The sequence below is a fragment of the Hippoglossus stenolepis genome, chromosome 13 (genome assembly GCF_022539355.2).
Source record: "Hippoglossus stenolepis isolate QCI-W04-F060 chromosome 13, HSTE1.2, whole genome shotgun sequence".
Taxonomy (NCBI): domain Eukaryota; kingdom Metazoa; phylum Chordata; class Actinopteri; order Pleuronectiformes; family Pleuronectidae; genus Hippoglossus; species Hippoglossus stenolepis.
Window position 1 is genome coordinate 11,314,271 of NC_061495.1, and position 19,308 is coordinate 11,333,578.

At 43.7% G+C, this 19,308-nt stretch overlaps 1 protein-coding gene across 15 annotated transcripts in view; it reads left to right on the forward strand.

The window, feature by feature from the left end:
• The window catches only part of fmnl2a (formin-like 2a), a 53,183-nt gene that overhangs the window by 17,966 nt on the left and 15,909 nt on the right, over nt 1–19,308 (forward strand). For 7 of the 15 annotated variants that reach the window (XM_047342744.1, XM_047342742.1, XM_047342748.1 and 4 more), the window contains exons 2-10: nt 54–137; nt 4,236–4,316; nt 9,077–9,153; nt 12,145–12,228; nt 13,259–13,414; nt 15,746–15,790; nt 17,407–17,515; nt 17,720–17,796; nt 18,900–18,993. In XM_047342744.1, the coding sequence (XP_047198700.1) occupies nt 54–137; nt 4,236–4,316; nt 9,077–9,153; nt 12,145–12,228; nt 13,259–13,414; nt 15,746–15,790; nt 17,407–17,515; nt 17,720–17,796; nt 18,900–18,993 (807 nt within the window). Of the gene's footprint in view, nt 1–53; nt 138–4,235; nt 4,317–9,076; nt 9,154–12,144; nt 12,229–13,258; nt 13,415–15,062; nt 15,099–15,745; nt 15,791–17,016; nt 17,067–17,406; nt 17,516–17,719; nt 17,797–18,899; nt 18,994–19,308 lie in introns of those variants that run through there. The other 8 variants (XM_035174038.2, XM_047342747.1, XM_035174035.2 and 5 more) reach the window with 3 other exon arrangements.

Here is a 19,308-nt window from a genome sequence, read left to right on the forward strand (position 1 = left end):
ATGATATTTCATTACCTGCATCCAATTAACTCTGACCTTTTTCTCTTTTTCAGAATTCGATGAATCTTCCTCCAGACAAAGCACGACTGTTGCGGCAGTATGACAACGAGAAGAAGTGGGAACTCATCTGCGATCAGGTGGGCATCAGTCTCATCTGTTTACTTCATGCACTGTGGCTGCATAATTACCATTGAGATGCATTAAGCTGTACAGTCATCAATCGACCTTTGCATTTCAGCAAAGTAAAGAAAAAGTGATGCCACGTGCATGTACTGTGCATTTCAACTGTCTACTGTAGATCTAATCCTGGAGATGCTCGGCTGGGTGTCGTGACGACAGCAGCCACGCTCCATTGCCCTGCCTTTATCCTGTAAGCCTGTCTTGGCCTTTACACCCTGCCCTGACTTCCCTGGTCAAGTGGGTTAAGTGGCACAGCGGGGAGCACACATCAGTTAAAAAAACCTGGGCCTGTTACCGGCGTCAGTGCAGCGTTGAGGAAATAACAGAGGGTGCATGTTGTGCACTGAGCTGTGGTCTGAGTGCAACACTCAGCTCGCAACCTCCGTGCCATGGAGTTTTTCTGCATCCCTGAGCAGAGGAGAAAAAAGAAAAGGAAAAACGGAGACGAGATCAAGACCACCACCCACTAAAACTGTATTGATGGCCGCTGACCCCGAAGGGAACGGTGCCAGAGGGAGCCCACGCGGCCGCTGACCAGCAGACAGACATCCTCTTTCAGTTAAGAGAGGGCTCTTGTGTTCCTCTCTCAGACCTGAAGTGAAAATAGTTGGTTTACTCTTTATTGTAAGTGAAGCGGTTGACACCTAAACACAGCGTGGTGATTTTACTGACAGGCAGCGTGGCGTCTTGAGATGCTCACTTTGGGTAAAAGAGAAGGAAAAGCCAATACACTATAGAGTCATCAAATCAGTGTTATCTATGTCTACAATGACGGGTATCTACTGTAGGTGTGGAGCTTATATCATTGTACAATACAATTATTTTAACAGTCAAACATTAAATAACATTACTGAACAAGTCCTCCGACGTCTGCACCTCCCCCTTGTTCTCCCAACAAGCTTATACCCATGACAGCGCAGGCAGCTCAGGGAGTAAAGTGTTTTCTGTGTCACAGCTACAGTGAATCGCCTTATGTAACCATGGCAACAGGGATGGAGGGAGGCGGAGATGACAGGTGCATCCCCCTGCAAAGTTTTAAATATTACATTTTGAGGCTTTATGAAGGACGGAAAAATGCTGTTGATGTGGAAGAAATCCGGAGTAAAGGAGACGGAGTTGACTCTTGACTCTTGACTCTGACTGTTGACTCTTTGCAACCGACAACACAGTTCCTATAGAAGTGGCTCTTATAGCTCAGTTGAATGCACCCAAAACCACTTTCTTCCGATTTGTGATCTCCCCTCTCGAGTCTGCTCTCGTCAGGTGCAGAGGGGGGGATTTGTACCTCACCTCCTCAAATTAAGCACAGACCAGCTCTCCCAGACAAAACCACCACAGAGAGCATGTTGGAACCAGTTTATATGAGCTCCTAAAAGCCAGACATGTGTTCTTTATGATACACGCTCTCCTGCTTCATGTATTTACAGCCTGTTTCCATTCCGTGCATTTCTTTGCATGCAACAGGGTGTATTCAGCAGCACTAAGCGTCTGCCAGATTTCTTTTTATCGTAGTTCTGGAGCAAATGAAACTCTCAAACGGGGCCGAGCTGTCCATCAGCTGTGTCCGTGACGGGCAGCTCTCTTTCCTGACACCGCTGTTGTCCTTCCTGTTTTTCGTGAGATAGTCGCTCTGGAGCCGGGAGAAATGTGATGTTGCCGATAACGCAGCAGAGCCAGGAGCATTTGATTCAATGTTTTATACACAGAGGAAAAGACATTAAGCTTATAATTGAATTTCATCTCGGTTTGAGATTTGAGATTAGTTCTCTGTTCATTTATTTGCTGTAATTCGTGGGATTGTGGTATTGAATTTCATGCTAGTGCAAAGTATATCTGAGTGTGGCCACCACCACATTAATTCGCACTCAATTCATTTCAATGGGGTATTGATGGAAACTCATGTATACTGGTTAAATACATGGCTATTGAAACCGTATGCATGCTTGGGTGCAGTGGAGTTTGTGTAATTTTGATGAAAGTGAATGAAGATACTTGTGCACATGAATAGCAGCCACCACTGCGGATATAAAGGTTTCGATTCCCAGTTCCCAGTTCCTTCTGGCTTGAGTCTCTTTTGTGAAGACGTGTTGAGTGGGAAGCCAGTCAGGGATCGTTGTCCTTGTCGCTGCGCTTGTGCCTCGTTGGTCGGTGCCTCTGCTCAGTTTGGGGTTAAATCTGCCCACGATTTACTGAAGGTTATTACTGGCATGGGGGGGAAAAAGTGGTCTGTGACTGCTGAACCACATGAACCGGAGGGAAACGGGGCATTTCAAATTAGTGAGAAAAACAGGAAAATAAAATGTAATCCACCAAACACCAACTTGCTCTGGTGGAAAACTGTTAGGAACTTGCTCTAGAACGAAAACCACACTTACAATAAATATATTGTTTGTGAACTGGCATTGAGTGGGTTGTTTTTTGTTGCAGGCTAGATGACCCACCTCCACTATTGGGCGGCTGTGGTTCAGACAGTAGACAGGGTCGCACACAAACGTGTGTGCGTGCGTGCGTGTGAAAAGAACGAACACTTTGAGTGGTTGATAAGACTTGGAAAGCTCTATAAATATAGTCCCTTTACCGAATTGACTCAGAAAACCATGCAGCTGCTGAGTTTGTGGATGCACAGACCTCCACGAGCTGACTGATGCATGTGTGACTTCCTACCATTCTGGTGTAAGAGCACACTTTTGTTACAGCTCTTCATCGGAGATTCATGGAAATGTGTGTATGCTCTGAACATCAGATTCTGTTGTATGTCAGATAGAGAAACAGTCTAGAAGTCGACTTTCCCTTGAAAGTCTTCATCTTGAAGTCAGACATCTGTCCTGGCTGGTCGACAAAGTAAGGAAATGGTGCTGCTCTTTTCCTTACTGTGTGAAGAATGAATTTCTTGACGTTTTCTCTCTCTGTTCTGATGCAGCATTGTGGGGTAAATCACTCACCATTCATGCCACTGTTGCGTAGCGCTCAGCCTGCTCTAAATACGGTTTCCCGCTCAACACACTGATCCAAATCCAGCACTAATCTGTTGTATTTATATTTAGAGCACAATAACGTGAGGGATTTGACCTAAAACCTGTTCCTGGCTGAACACGGGACATGTACTCACACAATCCCTGATGCAGATTCTGCTTTTTTTGTGCTCATTAAACTAATGACAATAATTATCAGAACGATCAGTGTGTGATATATTCTGCCGGCTGGATGACCTCAACTGTCGCAGTCTCCTTGCTCAGTGTTTATCAGACTGTGGCCAGTGATCTGCACAGTTCATCACCTTCCTGCTGTCATCCACCTGTTTGGCAGCTAAACACAACTGTTGAAGAAGAATCGTTTAACTTTGAATATTTTTGCAGATAGAAAAAAAAGGATGATAGAATAGAAATTCCTACTGTTGTCATGTGTCAAACCCTCTTTTCTAACAGGTAAAACATGCTGTGTCAGCACAGTTGTCCCCACACAAGTTGTCTTAAAGTGCGATGTGTAAATTATCCTCGACTGGCCCCAAAGTGAATTTGAAATCTCCAAGAAAAGCAAACCGGTACCGTTTCTTGACACCTGAAGTCAACCACACACGTGACCTTTATATAAAAGGTTTATCTCCCAGTAAAGCGGCTTCTTAGCACTGGAGTCATTGTTGTTATTTTCATTCGGCCTCTTAAAGTTGAACATAATCTGGGGATCCCATCAGTTGAAGGATAACTCAAGGGTGTAATTCACTCAGAGCCTGTTCCGTTTTAATCTGACGGCTTTAGTGTCAACAACAGTTTCCTGTGAACAGGAGATGTGCTCAGACCTGTGACAGCGGGATTCTTCTTATTACATCATACAAGTGTGTGTGTGTGTGTGTGTGTGTGTGTGTGTGTGTGTCACACAGTCCCACAGAACTGTCAAATATCAAAGCGTCATTCAAATGAAAATTCTGGAATGTTCAAATGTGTTTTTTAAAATGTTAACTTCCTCTCTGTGTTTAACTTCCTCTCTTTGAGTGTTTCTGCTCTGTTTTCTCACTCAGCTGTCTGCCCACCTCACTCTTGTTTTCCTCTTTTTCACAGGAGCGATTCCAGGTGAAAAACCCGCCTCACACGTACCTGCAGAAGCTGAGGAGTTATCTAGACCCAGCAGTCACAAGAAAGGTGAATGCCCTCTTTCAAACGCTCTGTCCTTTTCCCCTGGCCTGGCTGTTCCGCAGCTGCAGCTTCTTTCCTTCCCCTTCGACCCTCTATCTCTTGTTCAGGATATCCCTGCAGCTGAGGAAAGATTGCACACAGGGTTCCTGCAGGAGACGACTTGGGAACTTTAGTTACTAAACAGGCGGCCGTGTGGTTTAGTGAGGAAAAGGAGACAGTTGTTTATCTGGCACGCCCAGGTCTGAGAAAGTACTGTCCGGCTGAAGAGTTATTAGGCCCGACACCATGCTTAGAGGAAGAGGAGAAAGCAGTGTAGTTCCTTGAAGGCAGAGGAGAATAATAGTGATGCAGACAGTCAGACTTCGGGCATCGACATGACCTCGCAGCGTGGCAGGAGCTCACCAAAGGTATCGAGCAGCTACACGATAGAAATAGTCTTATGTCCTGGCAGCAGCCCGTTCAGTGTGTTTCCTTGGTGGGCTGCAGAGGAGAGTAAGAGGAGGGGCTCCACGAAGCCAAGTATCAGCCAGCTCTCGGGCTTTGCCAAATTTCAGTCTTTTTGGCTTGAGTGATAGAGTCGTGTGGGGAGTGCTGGGACACCAGTCTCTATGATAAACAAATTAACCAACAGCCTCTGCCAGAATAACAACAAATTACTGAATAATTCAGTTTTGCACTGACTGGAATTCAAATTTCAGCTGGAATGGCATGAAGAGAGATGACTGTGGCAAAATGGGAACAGATAGGCACATGTACACACTGAGTTACATCTTTCTGCCTCATTTTTATAAAAGAGTTAAGGTTTTGCCAGAGGTATTGTTAAGTGTAGCTTCATTAATTTAGTTTTATACAGATAACGGGTTAAAAAAAGTAGGAACTGTAACGGTAATATGGTTGGCTAAAAGATAGCAAATGACTAACTAAAGGTAATGGATAAATTGATAAAAGCTTGCTAACTATAGTTGATAAGCGATTGAAATATCTAAAATTAAAGGTGATGTTATAAATGAGTAAAACAGCTAAAAAGTAATGGACTAAATTAGTGAAATTGCTAAAAGCTAAGTTGAATAACTAACTCAATGTAAGGGATAATGAGTAAAATAGCTAAAATTAATGGATAAATCACTAAAATAGCTAAAAGCTAAGTTGGATAACTAGCTAAATGTAATGGTTTGGACAACTGTAAAAAAACATGGCAGCCTCCGTATAGACGACCCGCTCCCGATGTAAATATAAAGTATTTAAATATAAAATGGGTTAATTCTATAGGGTAAAGAAAACATCACCAGGATTATTTTATATTCAATTTCTGGGAATAAATATCTTTCACCTAAATCTTACACACTGAACCTTTTAATGTCCAAATGACTGGCTGCTCAATTTTGTGATCATATAGTGAAACATACATTTTAAAATAATTTCAGATGCATCATACGTTTTCGTGGAAGGGCCTTCAGGTTCAGAACCACTGGCTCACAATGCTGCTGCATGCTTGTGGTTTCTGAATCATAATGTGAAAGATAACACGCACAAGTAGATCTGATAAAGCGGGAGTGACGCAGGTTAACGGAGACAAAGTCGACACAACATGAGGTCAAAGCGTGATAGTCTGTACCAGTCTCAAGGTGATAGACATGAAGGCCTGTTGACAGCTGGTATGAATCTGGCTGTGAAAAAGGATTAAGTAGTATATAGTAGTATATGTGTTTCTCGTCACTTCCTCCTTCTGTAGTGCTTTTGAGCAAGGCACACCACCTAACTGCTCAAAGTTAAAATAGTCAGTGGCCATTGTTCTACTGTAAGTCGGTTTTGTGTGGTTTCTAAGTGGTCCATGTTTGCAGAGAGTTGATTGATGCCACCATTACCTCCACCAAGGAGGTTTTGTTTTCATCTGTGTCTTTATTTCTTAGTTTGCACGATAAAGCAAAAACTACTAAACAGATTTCCATAGAATTTTGTGGAGGGGTTGGGCAGGACCCGAGGAAGACGGATCATTTCAGAGCGGATGTGGATTAACAGGCGTATCCAGGATTTTTTTCTTAAACATGGCCAATTGGGACTTTTAGCCTTGAATGTATGTGCGCTCCCTGAGTGGCCCTTCTTGTAAATTACATGGCTCCCGAAGAAAACCAAATCGACAAGCTTTAGAGGTGCTAGGAGTTCACCCCAGGTCAGAACCAGGTGAACTGCCCCCCCCTCACACTTACTGCTAAACATTCGTGTTTAACTGACAGAGAGAGTGGTATTGATCTTCTACTTGAACTTTCAGCAAGAAAGTATTTTCCAAAACGTCGAGCTCTTTTCCTTTTTTTGACCTTGGTTAAACCTCTCTGGGTGTAAACAGCATCATGGCTGAATGACCTCATCCACAGCAGACAGCCACAAGTGTCTGTTTGTTTTGCATCCTTCTCTTTTCTTGTTTAAACTCATCCGGGGCTACATGACTAACTGGGTCTCTATACAACCATTCTGGATTAGACAACCTTTGAGAGACTTCCCCAAACCTCACTTTGTTCATTTGTCATCTCGTTTTATCGGCTGTTTATGTTTAGTCTCATCGGCCGAGACACGTGGGATTTTGGGAAATCAGCCTGTTCAAAAACCTCCAAGCAGACACAGACGCAGGAGTTGAATGAGTAAAGTGAGAAGGGCAAGAGGGAGGGAGGGAGGGAGGGAGGAGGCTGAACGATGGTTAGAGGGGGAGAAAGAGATGGACAGAATGCAGGAGAGAGAGAGAGAGAGAGACAAAAAAACGGCACAAGAGAGCACGGAGGAAAAGAAAGAGTTATGGGCTTCTTCCCTCATTCCTGCTCCATCCCCCTTTTCTTCAAACTCAAACAATTGTGCCACTGTGAGAGAGCTGGAGGTCATTGCCTCTGCTTTCCATAGGCAGGCTCCGGTGCATTCCTCTGGGCTGCTCCCAGCCAATAGGCAGCCAAGGAGGAAGAGCTCCGGTCCAACTAGTCCCCAAGAATGTATCAGCCATTGATTTGTTTCCAGGATGACCCCTCCTGAGCTCGCACTCCCCCAAATTTTCTCCCTGTTTTTCCCTCCCCCAGCACCGGTTATATGTCCCGTCTCCCTGCTCTCACTTGCTTCCTTTCACTTCTCCCTCTCTGTCTCCCCTCTCTGTCTCCCCTCTCTGTCTCTCTCCCGTTCCCTCTGTCGGCTCGTCTCTCGGTGATGCAGCTGGTAGTACTTAAAGTGTGGAGTGTAGTGTGTTCGGTGGGAGAAGAAGAAGAAGACGAAGTTGAAGGGGGGGGCAGGGGTGCCTCTGGGAGCTTGCGCAGTATTCCTAAATATGCTCTGCTTTCCACAAAGACACACAAAGGACTCCTCCCTAATAAAAACACTCTGTTTCTCATCTCCTCATGTGCCAAACACACACCGCCCAAGCCCAAAGACACAGACTACACAGAGAGAGAGGGAGAGAGAGAGACCCCAGCTATGGGAACAGCTCTCTTCTCCGTGCATGTTAATAATAGGTTAACACTGGGCTGAGTTCTGTTTCCTCCCTGATACAAACACATCATGGAAAGTGACCCGGCCCTCCCTCTAACCCTGGATCTCTTCTCCTCTCTTCTCCTCTCAAGTTTATAGTGACCTCATGTTTATAATGATTCTAAAAAACTGCGGTAAAGAAGCAAACTCTGACATTTGAGAAGCTGGAAATAGAAAATGTTGTGTTGTTTCTGCCTGAGAAATAATGAATTTAATATGAAAATGGTGACCATCCGTTTTATGCTAAACAACAAATCATTTAATTTATTCATTTATTCGTTTGCTGCTGCAGCAGTGAGGCTGTTTGGTTGGGCCGGGACTTTTCCAGTTTCACACTGAACAGAGTTGCTGAAACCAAACCGGATTTTTCTTTCTTCCTGTCATAATAAAACTGTACCAGGCGAAGAGGGATTGCTTGGCTTTGTGTTCTTTTTATTTTTTTAAGCAGCACAGAAATCCCTAAACAAAATATTTAAAAAATCCCTTTGTGATGTGAGGAACTGTTGGAACTTCAGAAGACAGCGACACATTAAAAGCTGAATTTGACTTTTCTTCTCTCCTCTGATGCAACAGTCTCACACACCCTCTCATCTGGGATTTCACTCCCCGGCGCACTGAGGCCGCTGGTGCTCGATCACCACCGGTCATTTTCTCTGCCTCTTTTGTCCCTGCGGTTGTGTAACAGCCTGAAGGGCCCTTTGTTTTTGGTTTCTGCAGATCACCTCCTGTCAGAGGATGGAATCAAAAGCGAAACGCGCTCACGCTCCTCTCTCTTCACTTCGCTTTCTGTTTCATCTGCTAGCAGCTCCAAACCCTCATGCACGTCTCTCCCACACCTCTTTCTAGTCACCGTATCCACAGTAACGGGAACAAGAATGTGTGTATGTGTGTCCGCCTGGTGTCCTGGTAGGGTCTTAGAGGTAACCAATTAGGTGACTTGATTTTATCACTCTGCTACCAGGAAGGATTACGGAACCAACATGAGCAAACAAGATAACAGGAACTATTTATATATTCACAGTTTCCAGTCACTCAGCTTCTCTTTCAGCCTGTTGAATAGTAACTGATGAGAACAACCTGGTCTCGGCTTCTTGTTTATAATCAGCGCTTCTCTTTTCTGTTTTCAAATATAAATGTCACTGTGTCTGTTTGTCCGACCTTTAAAAGTCCTCTCCAGCCAAAACATCCCTGTGCTACCACTCACCGACTTTACAATCCTTGTGATGTGATGAAATATTAACTTGCCCCTGTCTTCCCTTCCCCAGAAATTCAGACGGAGGGTTCAGGAGTCCACCCAAGTCCTGAGAGAACTGGAAATTTCATTACGGACCAATCATATAGGGTGAGTCACGGCAGGATTGTGTGAAGCTTGTGCAGCGCTAAATGTCCTGGACCTGGTTATATTAGAATTAGGGGGGAGAAAAAGTCTGGCATTCCAGACACCCGGAGACACAGACGCTGACGCTATAACCGCCACCACCATCCCCCATTCATCTCTCTGCTCCGTCCTAATATTACACAGAAAAGCCATGTGGCGATGGAGGATAGATGAATCGATTGCTTGTTCGGTGCGGCTGACACATGAACAGCCTATGGAGGAAGGAAAACACGTTTTTCTTTCTGCACAACTCGATACATCGGCGTTTCAGTCCGCCATCCTGTTCCTGTAGGGGTATTATAGGAGATGCTGCTAAATGATTATGCAACAGATAAAAACCGTATTCAGTTTTCTCCTGTAATTCCAGGTATGCCAGGATAACAAGCTCAGACCTGTCACAGCTGATACTGATCCAGTGCAGCTCCGTCAGCCTCAATGAAAGATCAATATCTCAGTGAGAGTTAGTGAGATACAAGGCTTCACTGTTTTGTCTCGCTCCAGATCACAAGACCTGTTTGTTCGATTAGAGGCCCCTGATAGACGCTCAGCATTATTAATAAGGCCTAATGCATTCTGGGATCTGTAGGATCATTTATCAAGGCAAGTCCTAAATGAATTAGAATCAGATTTGTATTTAATGTGATGGTCAAATAAATATAAGCAGTACACAAAGTAAACACTGGTCACAATACGTCTCACAGTTTCAGTAACAGAGAATATACCCGACATAAGTGAAATCAATGAAAATAGATGTTATGGTTCTTAACCAATGTGGTATTAGACAAAGAAAGCAAAACGGTAGCATTGAAGGGGAACTGGGCCAATTTTTAGAAATTGATAAATGGGATACTGAGTGTACTAATGATACGTCAGCATTCATTAGTCAGGATGAGGATGAGAGCCAACAGCTGAGAGGGATGTTGGAGGTTGGCGACCACAGGAAACATTATTTTTCAGACATGAAACCCAGAAAACTGGATACAGACATTATCTGGAGTTTGTCTTTCAAATATGAAGAACGCAGCAGGAGATTGTCTGGGTCAGACGCTTTCACAACAACAGGAAAACGTCCAAAATGTCTGGCAGGAAATGTTCTGCAACATGTCCAGAGCAACTGATTTGCACATCTGCGTGCTCGCATACAGCTCCTTTGGAAAATGTCGGGATTTCATTGCTCGTCGGAAAGCAACCACAAAAGACCCTGTAGACCCTGTGTCGAGGACAGGAAGTAGAAGAAACTTTGAGGGCATCTGCTGGCTACAGACTGTTGTGACAGCACAGAGGCAGAGATACTAGTTACACAACCATCACAAGATCTCAAATACACACACACACACACGTGTTATCTAAACTACGTCTCTTAATCCCTCTGTTTTTCTCTTTGTCCTCCCCCTCACATATTACTTAACTCCGATTCATCCGTTTCACTCTCGCAGAAATTCTCTGATGGTCTCATGTTTCTGACAACACCGTCTCTCACACGCCTCCGCGCTGTTTACACACCGATCGGATTCTGCTCCTCGAACCAAAATAAACTCCAGACCGGCGAACCGGAGACGACACCCATCTGGCCCAGCAGTCCAGGCGCTGTTTGGATTAACTCTTTTTGTTGATAACTAGATTACTTTATTAATCGACCTAATCTAGATTAGGCAATGAGGCATTACCATGATGGCAGAGCGATGGGGAGAGAGATTGAGAGGATGGGAGGGGGGTTGGCGGGTGGCGAGAAGGCAAGATGTCCCCCCGCTCAGACAGGGAATGAATCTGCTTCTTTTCTGAGGTGGAACAGAGAAACGTATTTGTCATGTAAGCTGTGTATAATAAGCAGATTGTCCCCGTACTTGCAGTGTGCACAGGGACAATCCCAGCTCCCTGTCTGCTCCTCACATGTTGCTCAGTGGCCAACAACATGTGGTGAATGGGAGGATTGTTACTTAGTGTCCTCCGTGGTAATGATTACCATGTGGTCTGAAGCAGGCCACACCCCCAAGCCCTTTGAAAACACATGGGGCCCTACCAGGCACCGCTAGCCTGGACGCTCTCGTTAGTCTCACTCGCTCCCATGCAGTTACGCCACGGGGGACCCTAATAAAGAAGCAGCTAGTGGATTTTTAAAGCAGCTTAGTCCTACATCTTCATCAGTGCAGTGCCACTCAAAAGCCAGCCTGTGTGTCATTATGTTTATGCCCTGCAAATTTCTCTTAATCACCGAGCAATCAGGCCTGGCGAAGCTTCAATAAAAGAAAACAGCAAAAGACACGGCGCTCTAATAGGATGCGATTAAATAAAGATGTTCAGTGATTCAGCTCACGTCGCTCATGACGTTGGAAGGAGAACAGAAAAGTTGCCAAAGGTAGCAGGGAGCTGTCCTGTGAAAAACTCAGCTGTTCTATGCAGAATGAGACGTGTGCTGAATGGGTGGCCCACTCCAGTGTCTGTAAGGAAGGTGGGAACAGGCTTTTGATCATTCTGGAGACTTGTCTATCAGAGTGTGTGTGTGTGTGTGTGTGTGTGTGTGTGTGTGTGTGTGTGTGTGTGTGTGTGTGTGTGTGTGTGTGTGTGTGTGTGTGTGTGTGTGTGTGTGTGTGTGTGTGTGTGTGTGTGTGTGTGTGTGTGTGTGTGTTGATTCTTTTGCGATCACATGCATGTGTGATATGTTTGGAAGGAAGGAAGCTTTGAAGTCAGATGAATGCATCATTACATTTCTTCTTGGTAAAGATGGAGAGAGAGGGTGAAGAAAAGTACTTCTTGTGTCTTTAAGCGGAATTGTAGACGCCCCAGCTTTTTTCCAGAGTTGGAGAATGAGTTGTATTTTCTCTGATTTTACCAATAAAAACTTAACACAAAAACCCTTGACTATGAAGATCTAACCAAAAACTAATCCTTTGATTTTCCAAGAGTATGTCTGCTGATCAACCTTTTGAGTTAACCTTGTTTTCATCCTCTCCTCAGGTGGGTGAGAGAATTCCTAAATGAAGAGAACAAAGGGCTGGACGTGCTGGTGGAGTATCTTTCTTTCGCACAGTATGCTGTCACGTAAGTCACTACCAGCTTTTTCTCTCTTTACCGTGTTTGTGTATATGCAGGGCAGACAGCCAACACAATGCTGCTATTCTGCACAGCCGCTGATGCATCACCACACTGCGCTGGCACCACCACGACAACGACCACCGCCACTGCTGCTGCCGCCCGGTTGTCAGAAACACTGAGTCACCCGGGGCCCGTTGCTGACACATTGGCGCTGTCTATTATAGCAACCATAGGCAAACTATTCATGGGTTGACTGCGTGATTATTAGTCAGTCACAAAATCTGTGCACAGGGCCAAAGAGCCACAGTGTTAAATTTAAAACTCCCCCACTCCCCCACCTCACTATGTGTTATTATGGTCTGTCCACTGGAAACTGTGAATGGTTAGCTCTAAGTGTGTTCGGGTCATATAAAAACTGAAACTAGCAGCTCTTTCCAAAGTTTCTGCCAAGCACAACTTAACATGAGCCATTGTAAACACACACACACACAGAATATGTGTTTAAATTTCATCGACAGGTCGCCACTTCCTCCCGCTATCCAGAAATAAAGCCCAAATATCCCAGATACGATTGCCGCCATCTTGCGCAACACAAACCATCTTTGAGAAAAAAATACTTGATGTGTACTTTGATTTTTTTATTAAGGGTACATGTACTATTTATAACCTTTACTGCAGCCAACCACTAGGTGACAACCATCATTCTTTGGCTTTCATTTTTGTGGAGGACTTATATACAGACTATAGTGGTCATAGGTTGCCACTGCTACCCACACATTGTTCAGCTTAGATGGGCCACTGGTTAAAGGTGCTCTTAAGACTGGCATGGAAAGGCCTTTTGCTAGCATGTGTCAGTGATACTGATGTTAGCCAAACTGCGTTTGTTTGGCATCAATGTTTTTACTGTTACTGTCATGGTTCAAATAAAGTAATTTTTTTTATGTCTCATAAGATAACTGAAGGGATACTTTGTAAAAAATGCTGTCTTCAATAAAATACCATGTTCTGTATCATATTCATGTCTTTGCTCTGACAGGTTTGATGGAGACTGTCTGGAGAATAACCCGGAAGCTACGATAGACAAGTCGAAGCCCTGGAGCCGCTCAATAGAAGACCTTCATGGAAGCAGCACGCTGCCGTCTCCCATCACGGGGAACGGCATCACACGTGGCGGGCGACATTCCACCATACGGTACAATACACACACCCACCCAAACAGCAGGATTCACCATTAACCATTTGTTTGAAGTTAACCAGTGTTCAGCTGGAGCTATGTGATTGTACCATGATTATTTTTGAGAAGCCACACATTTCATATGATGCCAGCAGCCCGTTGGTACAGTCATGAGGTCTGTAAGACTTTAAATGGCTTAAGGCACATTTCGGCCAGAGCATGCGACTACTGTTTGTCTGGATTTATTTTTATTTTTGGATTGTCAGACTCGGGCTGGTTCTGCACATGACTGTGACACATGATGGACACTGATTTTCCCTGTGACAGATGATGGCAGCGGAAGGAAAAATCTCTTCAATGGAATGAATGGCTTTTTCCTGTTTTGTTGTTATGAACAGCACACAGCCCATTTTAACTCAACTTCCTGAGCACGAAATATTTCACAGCAGTTAATTCATAAGCCCATGCTAATATACGCTCTGTAGCACAAATCCTATTCAGTTGTGCTTTATTTCTCTAATCCTCCCTGTCATTCCATTGATGTCTCGGTACAGCCCTCGCTCTGACTTCTGCGACCTCTAATCCATTTGTTTGACGAGGATAACTTTAAGACATTCTACACAAAGGCCGCTATTGATTCAACGAAGCACATGTCTGCTGAAGATGAAATCCATGCATGATGATAGTCAGCCAATTTTATTCATTGTCGTAGTTGTCGAAAGTAAGACTATGTTTTTGCTAAGTAAGTAAAAGTTAGGAAATGAAGCACAGACAAAACATATTTCACACTTTAATACATGACTTGGAGGCTGGAAGTTTTCTAAATGAAGCCAAAATATCCGGGATACGGATGCTGCCATCTTGCGCTTTTAATGTCATTCGGAGCCAGAGTCTGTGCAGTAATGAGCGTTGTGTGGAGCAGCGGATTAGAGATCCTGCCGATACACACACTCGACCAATCGGAGGTTAGACTCATCTGTCAGTCATGATGTTTCAGCCCAGAAACCTGTGTGACAAGAAATATCGAAAATGACAGAAAACGTCTTTGAGAAAAATGTATTCTACATGTGGTTTGCCTTTTTTAGTTTGGTCCGTGTCCCATCTGCTAACACGGAGGAGGCAGGGTTTATGATCTATACTGGTGCTAGCCAATAGGGAGCAATCAAGACGATTTGGCTTCACTTATGGGAGCTGTCATGTCGTCTGTTGTTATAAACAGTCTGTGGTCTTTACCAGACATTGATAAAACTGGTATCTTCTCTATTTCAAGCCGCAGCTGTAAGTTTATTGTAATTCATGGAAACTTTCCCTTGAGACCTGTAGCTGAACATCCCGAGTTTTTTTTAACATACTCATTGAATTACTGAACTAGTCCACTGTAGCTTATGTACGTTAACTTTTTTAATATCCAAGGAGTTTATTAAACTGTTATTTATATAATCTATGTCTATATTATTATGTCTATGTCACTCCAGTGAAATATATCTATTATCATGATAATTTGTCAAATGGCCATTTACTCCTCCTTGACTTCACTAATGACCGTCTGCTGCCTGCATCTGTTAGCATTGTGTCATGACTTGAGCGTGTGCAGTAAAGTGTAACAGGTCAGTGTCTTCACTGAGGCTGACTGTCTCCTCTGTTCTGTCCTCGTGTTCCTCCATAGTCATCTCCTCTACTGTCTGCCCGTCTTCGACAGCAGGCAGGTCTCAGCTCCGCTCCGCTGGCTCACAGCGAGCTTTGTGCAGCCTCAACCATCCCCGCTCCCTCCCCACACACATACAGTCACACACAATCCCCCCCCCGCCTCATTGTACTTTATACCTCTCTGCTAGCGGTGCCCAGTTTATTTGTCCCTCTGTCTGTGTCGGGGATGTGAATTATTTGTACTGCCAGCCTCCCCTCCCGCCCTTCAGACTGAATTCTTCTTTGCTTGGAGCAAATGGATTTTCTGCACTCATTGTTCTTTCCTCTGTGCCTGTGTGCTGCTTGTGTGGCTCCCTAAATGCCATTCTGTGCAGAAGCTTGCCTAGTTTCTGCAGAAGTCCTGTAAAAAGCTGAATTCTAGTCCACAACCAGCACCGATAGATTAGGCTCCCTTTAAATATCTTCTGTATTTTGGATGCATGATGTATTTTCCTGGTTAACAAGAGACGTCGCACTTATTAAGAAGCACTGTCTCAGTGATTTAATAATTCCTAAAAGTCCTATTGTCCATGATACAGAATCTTTGTCCTTTATGCTGCTGTTAGATGAGCTTTGAATTAGAATAACGTGAACTTATTAATAACTGGATTTCAAATTAAGACTTTTGTGTGTATGTGTCTTCTTCAAACTGCCACCTTGAAGATCACCAAGCACGCTGAGCTGTCCAAAGTGCTCTCAAATCAAACGGTACGCCTGTAGAACTGCACAGAGATAGAAAGAAAACCCGTAGCCGTGTTTGTCTGTGTTTTACAACCTTTTGTTGTAGTCGTCAGTGTGTGATGTTCTGTGGTGGTGTTTGTAATCTGTTCATTATGCTCTTGTCGTTTTGAGAAAATTAGCCGGCAGCTTTTTGGATTGAACGCACATGTGTCGTGGAATGTTTCCTACTCGGTGAAAATGAAAATTCATTTCACTTCATCCACAGAACATAACTTCGTCTTTTCCCTCCAACTTGGTGCTCATTACAGTTACAATGAGACAAACATGGGATTCAAATTTCACCCGGACTTGTTCATCCTAATCTTTTTGAATTGTATATCAAAACTTTTCAATACTTCTCACCATCCACTGCTTCAAAAATGTTATATTATTGCTTGTCCTTAGTTCTTAAACTAAATCTAATGTAAATATTAAGGAAATTAGTATTTCTCATTAAACGGATAAAAATATCAAATTCTCATTGTGGTGTTTAATGTGTTTATATAAAAGTTAAGCTGACTAATTTCCGACAAGTCAAAGCAGGTTGAGGCATTACAGAAGTCCGGTCTTTTGTAATCATTAGTTTGTTATTTGCGATTAAGAAATGATTCGTCACTTGATCCTAAAGTCATTTGTTCCAGGTCGTGCCACACCTTGGTTTGGATGTTGATTCAGCAGGAGATGAAGAAATGACTTGTATCAGAAAGTGTCTCATGAACGATTTAAATGCATTTATATCAGGGAACTTGTTTTGCAACTGGCCGATGACACAATGTAGACACACAAAGACCATTTTCAAGACAGTTTGTTTTGGTTATGACTCACGTTTACAACTGTTTTAACTCATTTCGTTTCAAGTTACAGATGAGTGTGTTACCATTTCTGACACAAAACTGCTGCCTCTTCCTTACATGCGCGCGCACACACATACACACACACAGCGTTGTGACTCAGAGAAATAAAGCCTTCAGGCACCGGAGAGCTGACACGAATCAGCGTGTCTATCAGCAGCCTGAAGACACATTTCTCCCCCAGTACCGAGGCTGGTATTTGAATCTCGTGACATAAGTCTGAAAATAAACTGGGGGTTTTTTGTTTGTTTTTTTTGCTCCGACTGGCTCAACATATCATTCATTAATTCTACTGCTCCACTGTTTCTCTCTGATTGTGAGTTGTGAGTTGCAGCGGGAGTAAAAGGTCTTGTTTTTGTTCACAGCACAATCACTGCGATGCATGCAAATGACTGGCTCCTATTGTGTAAGCTGTAAGTGATATCTTTGAGAGAGCCGTAGATTATATGGCTCGTGTGTGTGTGTGTGTGTGTGTGTGTGTGTGTGTGTGTGTGTGTGTGTGTGTGTGTGTGTGTGTGTGTGTGTGTGTGTGTGTGTGTGTGTGTGTGTGTGTGTGTGTGTGTGTGTGTGTGTGTGTAAGGTGGCGTGGCGGTTTAATAGCCTCCCTTATGTGAAGGGCTCATTCACTAATGGCATCTGTTTTCTTGTTTTTGTTCAGATGGTCGTAGACCTGAAACCTCCTTTTAGTAAACTAGTTGTTTTTTTCCTCTTTTCACTCACTTGTTTTTGTGTTTTGTATAATTTGGATTTCAGCTCGAACACTCTGCCCAGCCGGCGAACGCTGAAAAACTCCAGACTGGTCTGTAAAAAAGACGACGTCCACGTCTGCATCATGTGCCTGCGTGCGATCATGAACTACCAGGTAAACCCTTTGCATTCTGGACGTCCTGGGCCTTTGGACTGAAGCACATTTGTCTAATGGGAACAAATTACATTCTTTCCACTGCCTATTCTTCATATTTCATTTATTATGCAGCAGAATGCACTTATTTCTCATTCAGTGTCTCCTTTTCACTGTTAATCAGCTTATTTGTCTCTGTCTTCCTCCCTTTCATTCATCTTCCAGTATGGCTTCAACATGGTCATGTCACACCCACATGCTGTGAATGAAATTGCACTAAGTCTCAACAATAAAAACCCCAGGTAAGTTCAAACCAGAAGTTCAAAAATAAACCCAAGAGCAGACATTTCAAAAAAGATCCAAACATTTGTCCAACTTGGACCCAGATTGAAAAGGGAACAGTCCAGTGTCAGCCTCAGTGCACCTGCAGTCTGATCCAGAGTGTTGTTGCTCTGGGGCACATTCATCCCGACAGACGGGTCAGGCCACCGCTGGCACACACAAGCTGCTTAGTGAGGCAGCCACCAGAAGGACTCACTTCTCTGTGTGTGTGAGAGAAAGTGTGTGGGTTGGTGTGTTTCCACTTCATGGCCCGGGGCCTAAGGATTCCCTCAAAAATGAATGTGAAACCACTTTGCATCACCTGTCACATGGAGTCTCATCCAGGCAGAGAAATCCTGCATGAATGAACCAGAGGCTGGACACACTCTGTCCTGTGTGTGTGTGTGTGTGTGCGTGCGTGCGCGCGCGCGCGCACACACACACACACACGGATTAGGCCCCAAGTATTAATATTTCATACCTGCTACTTAATCCAAAGGATTAAAATGTGGAGCTCTATCACCTTCGATGCTCTGATACAACAAAACTATTTTTCACACCTCCTGGTGTCAGTGTGTCAGGATATTTAAGTTTTATAATACTCATTAGGGCCTGATGATATCACCCAAAATTATATCAAGATATAAATGTTCATATCAGTCGATAGTGATATCATGATGTCACATTATTATAAATTTCTTTCCCCCCCTCCTGGATGAAGTTTGTGATTCTAAACAGAAAAATATATTACTGAGCTTGATCAATTATTTGTTATACCTCCTCACTGTGCTTACACAATATATAAGCATTATATTTGATGTACAGTATATTGAACCTTTGTTATATTGCTATTGATGAAAATTATATTGTGGTAATTACTGATATTGTTTTATTGCCCAGTCCTATTCTTCCTCCACATTTGTAAAATTCTAGGACATTCATTGTAATAAACACATGTAGATCAGTTTTACATAAAAGTTTCAGTGTTGGTAGAAAACAAATGTTTTGTGTTTTCCGTTAGCTGCAGCGCCGACACTTGTAATTTACTCACCATCACTTCCTCTATTCTCTCCTCATCTCACAGAACTAAAGCTCTGGTCCTGGAGCTCCTGGCGGCGGTCTGTCTCGTGAGAGGAGGCCACGAAATTATTCTCTCTGCGTTCGACAACTTTAAGGAGGTAGGTGCTGCACGGAGACGAATATGTCATTACATTTTAACTGTGTAATTTCAAACAGTGACTCAGCGCTGGAGGAATGCTCCTGGCAAATTCCTCGCCGCTGCAAAACAGTAGCATCTACGAATGAGCACTTTGACAACAGATTACAGACACCGGTTTAGCCGCATAACCTGTGTGTGTGTGTGTGTGTGTGTGTGTGTGTGTGTGTGTGTGTGTGTGTGTGTGTGTGTGTGTGTGTGTGTGTGTGTGTGTGTGTGTGTGTGTGTGTGTGTGTGTGTGTGTGTGTGTGTGTGTGTGTGTGTGTGTGTGAGAGGT